The 6,118-nt window shown below is 33.3% G+C and overlaps 1 protein-coding gene across 1 annotated transcript; it reads left to right on the top strand.

Moving 5' to 3' along the window:
* Window positions 1–2,433: 2,433 nt before the first annotated feature.
* On the top strand, window positions 2,434–5,440 carry LOC111902752 (metal transporter Nramp3). The gene is made up of 4 exons (XM_023898560.2): window positions 2,434–3,153; window positions 4,047–4,183; window positions 4,284–4,936; window positions 5,005–5,440. The coding sequence occupies exons 1-4, from the start codon at window positions 2,630–2,632 to the stop codon at window positions 5,212–5,214; spliced, it is 1,524 nt and encodes a 507-aa protein (XP_023754328.1). The 5' UTR covers window positions 2,434–2,629; the 3' UTR covers window positions 5,215–5,440.
* Window positions 5,441–6,118: the final 678 nt, after the last annotated feature.

Raw genomic sequence — 6,118 nt, 5'->3', positions numbered from 1 at the left:
TTTTGATTTTTTTTTTTTTTTTTTTTTTTTTTTTTTTTTTTTTATCATTTGAGCAGATCATGAGAAGCTGGTTTCAAGTTCCATTCAAATGTAATTTGTCTTTCTTCAATTTATTTCAAGCAAGACGATCCCACATGCATCAATATCCTCACGGAGACCTCTAACAAGTCTTGTGGCTAATGGATTCTATATTCAATATGGTTCTTGGGTTATGGTTTTGAGTCTTTAAGAACATCTTGGATCATTGCACTCTCTCTATCGATGTTTATTTTTTTTTATATAAGTTTATAAATTTCCAAATATTTGTTGGTAATGAAACATTTTTCTCATGCCTGTGTATTGTTACTCAGTTACAAGATATGTGTATATAATATTTTTATAAATGATTGCATTTTTTATAATTTTGTAGTGGCCTGTTATGAGGGATTCATTGTTTTAAATAATTACTCTATGTTGAATCCATGCTAACTGGATTGTTTAATGTTGTAGGTCATTGATTTCACTTGTCGACTCATGTTTAGAAATAGTTTTACTACTATGTTCCATATTAACTTGACAATATTTACAATTGGTTTAAAATTTAGGGATGTGATCAATTACTTCATGAATTAGTGTGTTAACGAGGGTGTTTATATAGCAGTAAGGTAAGAAGGAATCATCAATTTTTATCGGGTTAAGTTGTTGTTTGCGGGTTCAAGGGGTCCCTTCCCGAAGGGGAAGTATTCAAGAAATCATTGTCTGTTTATTTTACATTTAATTTTTGTTATGAATTACATATATTTATGTATGTTTTTCAATTCATTGGGTATATATTAATCTTTGAGTGTCTGGATTTATAGGAGGCGAAGGCTTTAGCCGTTGAATCAGACCCGGGAATTGTTTTTGGTGGTATGGTTTGAAACATAATTAGTGAATTAATTAATTATTGTTGATTTTTATGTTTGTTTTGAAGACTATGACATCATTTAATTGCAAAAAATAGGGCATGTGGTAGATTATGTGACCCGTGACTTTTACAGCCACTTCATTAACCACTATTACCCTTGACACATTTCCAAAGCTTCATTCAAATTTCAAGGATTTCAACTTTTATTTCATTATGGAAGCTTTAGTTAAGCAATTGTTTAGTTTTTTTTATGTTAACACATGGTTCATAATTGACATCCATAACATGTTTTCATATGTGTGACAGTGGTATCAAATGACTTCTAGCCCAACGGTATCAGGTGATGCCTTCCCTCCTTGAGGTCGAGGGTTCAAGTTCCATCGTGGACATAGGTGAAATTAGGTGTTAGTGTAGGTGTAGATTATATATTTGTATTTGCCGGTTCAAAAAAAAAGTATGTGTGACAGTGTATCAATTTGATATCTACATATTGCTGATGTTTGAAAACACCATAGGATCAATTTTTATTTTTTATTATTTTGTAAAAAGTTCAAGTAACTATTAGCATTTTGAATATTTTTTCATGTGTGTATACTTTTTTCTTGTGTGTACATGTTCAGATTTACAAATGGCACATGCTTTATTGGTTGGTCAATATTAATTATAAAACAGAACGATTAAGCCTCTTGTTTCGAAACTAGGCTTATAATGGTATATTATTTTTGATCAATCTCACCATTTCGATTAAGCCCTCAAATTCCAGAGGATATTCAAATTTTATCAAATGACTACACTATAAATTTCAAAGATGTTCTAGAACAAGAGAAGAAATTAAAAAATAACTCATGGAATCTAAAAATGTTTTGTGTTTTACTATTCTGTATGGATGTGAGATTTATAGTTTCGGTTCTTAAACTAATCAATCCTGATTACTTTACTCCTTAAATTTACTAAAAGTTTCACATTCAACCGTCGTATCCAAATATATAGCATAAAAGTCCAACGTTAGTAATAAAATCATAAAGACGACAAACTTTATTTTTTTTACATAATATTGTTTGTGCTAGGAGCACAAAAGTATTAGTGAAGTCTAACGAAAATTTAAAAGGTGATGAAGTTTATACAGTAAATGTGATGTATAAGGAAGTGTTGAACGATGAATAATATATAATCAGTCATGTGTTATTACACATTTTCATATTTTGTGTATCCTTATATAATTCTATTGTTTTTAAACGGCTTAAACATTTCATATTTTATGTCATCTTGACCGGTTTCTTTTTATCGGTTATTTGATGTATCATGTAACAAATAACACTATAGTTTGATTATTTTATCTTCAACATGTAATTTCTTTTATAACATAACATTTTTGTAAAATAAACATAGCACTGAAAGAATTTACGCGTCCCGCCGCTTTGCGCGGGTACACTGCTAGTATATATATATATATATATATATATATATATATATATATATATATATATATATATATATATATATATATATATATATATATATATATATTACTTTGTTTTATTTTATATTCCATTCTCTCCCAAAAGGGTCGTGAACAAAGTGTCAACTGTTTAACGACGATAAGCAAGTTTCCTTGCTAAACCCTCAATCGCAGAAACCATCAAAAAAACTTTACAATAAATTATTCCATTCTCTCGCACGCACCACTTACACTCCGGCGACCACTGCGAGACGACAAGAGGATCAAATTGAAGGTTAAAGAATATGCCTTCCGACCAACATCAGCCCTTACTCGCTTCCGACGAACAAGAAACTGCCTACGATCCCACCGAAAAAGTACATGTCGTTGGAGTAGTCGACGACCAAGACCACTTCGATGAGTACGGCGATAAATCACCACCCTTCTCATGGCGGAAGCTATGGCTGTTCACGGGACCTGGATTCTTGATGAGCATAGCGTTTTTGGATCCGGGTAACTTGGAAGGTGATCTTCAAGCGGGTGCGATAGCCGGTTATTCATTGCTATGGTTGCTTTTGTGGGCTACGGCAATCGGATTGCTCATTCAGCTTTTATCGGCTCGGCTTGGTGTTGTCACCGGGAGGCACCTGGCTGAGCTGTGCAGGGAAGAATACCCAAATTGGGCGGGGAAGTTGCTGTGGATCATGACTGAGCTCGCACTAATTGGGGCTGATATTCAAGAAGTTATTGGGAGTGCTATCGCTCTCAAAATTTTGACAATTGGGTTTTTGCCCCTTTGGGCTGGTGTTCTCATCACTGCCTTCGATTGGTAAACTTTACTCTGTTCTTACCTTTTGATATTGATCGATTGTCGTTTACCAGTATAAAATTTCATTTTTAATTATATTCGAATGGTTTAATCTGTTGATCATCTGTTCTTGAACCCTAAAAGTCGAAGATCGAACTGTCTGTGAAAATGTCTTTTCAAAAATCTGACTTGGGTTTGTCTGTTTTGGATGTTTCTCAAAATTGGATCCATAATATTTTAATCGATGGATATGATTTTCTATACCAAATTCATTCGATGGCTTTTCTGTAGCTTGTCGACTTCTGTTTGTCTGTTTGCATGTTTGCCTTTTGGGTTCGGGGTTTGATATTAAGTTTCTGTTTGCTTTTCACTGTCGATATTACCAATTTGATTTTGGACAGCATGTTAATTTCATTTTCATAATCTTGGAATGATCTAATCTGTTACTACTATGAAAACCTAACCAAATAAAAATTTCAAAGCCTCATAATCCTGAAAATTGCACCTTTTAGATTGTTGTTCATTTAATCCTGATTTTTTTCCTAGTTTGACAACAGATCATGTCCTGTTTTTCACTTCTAATATCAATTAACTGTTGTAACAGTATTCCATTTTACTCTGAAATCGTTTTGGAATGGTTCAATCCATAGATCATCTGATACTATTAAATCTTAAAAATCAAGATTGCAGCTTTCCACAAATTAGGTTTATTTCTTTTCATCAGCCAAAAAATCAAATTCTAAGAAAATCAAGACAAGAAAAAGGGTCTTTTCAAAATTTGATTTTAGGGTTCTAGGTTGTAATCAATAAATCTGTTTTCTTAATCTTGATTCTTATGGATGTCTTCCTAAAAAAGAAACAAGATTTATGCAACTTGATTTCATCAATTTCATATTCTTTGAATCTTCATGCAGCTTCATCTTCTTATTTCTTGAAAACTATGGCGTAAGGAAGCTAGAAGCACTTTTTGCAGTGCTTATTGCAGTCATGGCAATCTCATTTGCATGGATGTTTGGTGAAACTAAGCCCAACATGAAGGAGCTTCTTGTTGGTGAGCAATCACAATTTAAAACCAAAATCTTTAACAATCTACAATTCAATCCCTAATACATCATTTTATATAACAATCAATCACATTTTCTTTCTTTTAGGTATTGTGGTTCCAAAGCTCAACTCAAAAACAATCCAACAAGCAGTAGGAGTTGTCGGCTGCATTATAATGCCACACAATGTCTTCCTACATTCAGCACTTGTACAATCCCGAGAAATCGATCCGCGAAAAACGGGTCGGGTCAGAGAAGCAATCAAATACTACTCAATAGAATCCACCATAGCACTTGCAATCTCCTTCATTATAAACCTCTGTGTAACAACCGTATTTGCAAAGGCATTCTTTGGAACTGCAATTGCTGACACAATTGGTCTTGGAAATGCCGGGCAGTTTCTAGAAGATAAATTTGGTGGTGGAGTGGTCCCCATTTTGTATATTTGGGCAGTCGGGTTGTTGGCAGCCGGGCAGAGTAGTACAATCACGGGCACGTATGCCGGGCAGTTTATTATGGGCGGGTTTCTTGATTTGAGATTGAAGAAATGGGCAAGGGCTTTGATTACAAGAAGTTGTGCTATAGTTCCTACTTTGATAGTTGCTTTGATTTTTGATAGTTCTGAAGACACTTTGGATAGTCTTAATGAATGGCTGAATGTGCTTCAGTCTGTTCAGATTCCATTTGCTCTTATTCCCCTTTTGTGTTTGGTGGCTAAAGATGATCTCATGGGTGTTTTCAAGATTGGCCCTTTTCTAAAGGTATCCTTTCTTTAAACTTAATGAGCTTAACGGGTTAAGACACTAATGAATTTTGGTTATGTTTGCAGACAATCTCATGGCTTGTGGCTGCTTTAGTGATAGCAATAAACGGGTATTTATTGCAACAGTTTATTGTTGAAGAAGTAAGTGGGGTGGTGTTTACTTCTATAGTCGTAATATTCACTGCAGCATACGTTGCATTTGTTGTGTACCTTATCTGGCGAAGCATTACTGTTTCTACATTTGGTTTTTTGAAGCCAAATAGTCAAGTAATTTAGAGCTTTACACGAAGGTATATATATATTATATGTATTATTTTATTGACATAATGTTAGGTCTAGCAAAGAAAGAAAGTTCAGATATGACATTGTTATGTTGAAGCAAACTAGCAATGTAGTAAACTGTCGTTGTTGGTTAACTTTTTTAAAGGCTGATTATGTTGCCTGTAATGTATGAGTATGTAACCTGACTTTTTCAAGAAAAAGGTTAAAGTAATCAATCTAATTGCTCTGGGTTTTTGGCAATCTAATCATATCTAACTTTTATTATAAGCATGATTGATTGATTGTTAAATGTTAGCAAGTAACATTTGTTGATTTTCAACAAACTATTTGTAACACTCACTTGAAATCATGGCATGTTGACCATGTACATAGCTTAAAGCTTAGAAGGTGATGAAGAAAGACTTGTATTGCTACTAATTTCCCAATTTAAAACTTTTTCTCACTCTTTTGTCGTTTGGTATGGGTTGTTACAACGTGGACTCATCTATCTTTAAGTCTAGCAACCTGAACAATTTACAAAGCTTTTTGTTACATCAAATTGATAAGATTGCTTAAAGATGCTTTCATCAAAAGAAGCCGAACAATGTTTGGCAATATACTTTCATGCATTTGCAATAGTAATTAAATGTCATGGTCTATGCAATATTTCGTAGACCTAAACATACATGGATTATGGATAATAGATGGTTCCTTTCAAAATACAAAATTAAGATATGGTCCATTAAATCATTTGGTTTCATTGGTATTCATCTGCTATCCAAGTGTAAACTAATTATAAACTAGATAAGATGGTTCGAGCTTTATTATTAACTACATATTTCTTAAAAAAGAAGATATATAAACAGAGAAACAATCTACGGTTAACCTTGCAAAAGCCAAAGATAAAAAAAACCCAAAT

The sequence above is a fragment of the Lactuca sativa genome, chromosome 2 (assembly GCF_002870075.4).
Source record: "Lactuca sativa cultivar Salinas chromosome 2, Lsat_Salinas_v11, whole genome shotgun sequence".
In the NCBI taxonomy this organism is placed as follows: Eukaryota; Viridiplantae; Streptophyta; class Magnoliopsida; order Asterales; family Asteraceae; genus Lactuca; species Lactuca sativa.
Note: the sequence above shows the minus strand (reverse complement) of the source record. Positions and strands in the feature narration are given on the sequence as shown.

Coding starts and splice junctions, on each gene's coding strand:
- LOC111902752 (XM_023898560.2), top strand. CDS start 2,630: ATGCCTTCCGACCAACATCAGCCCTTACTCGCTTCCGACGAACAAGAA. Junction 4,184..4,283: donor CATGAAGGAGCTTCTTGTTG/GTGAGCAATCAC, acceptor TCTTTCTTTTAG/GTATTGTGGTTCCAAAGCTC. Junction 4,937..5,004: donor AGATTGGCCCTTTTCTAAAG/GTATCCTTTCTT, acceptor TTATGTTTGCAG/ACAATCTCATGGCTTGTGGC.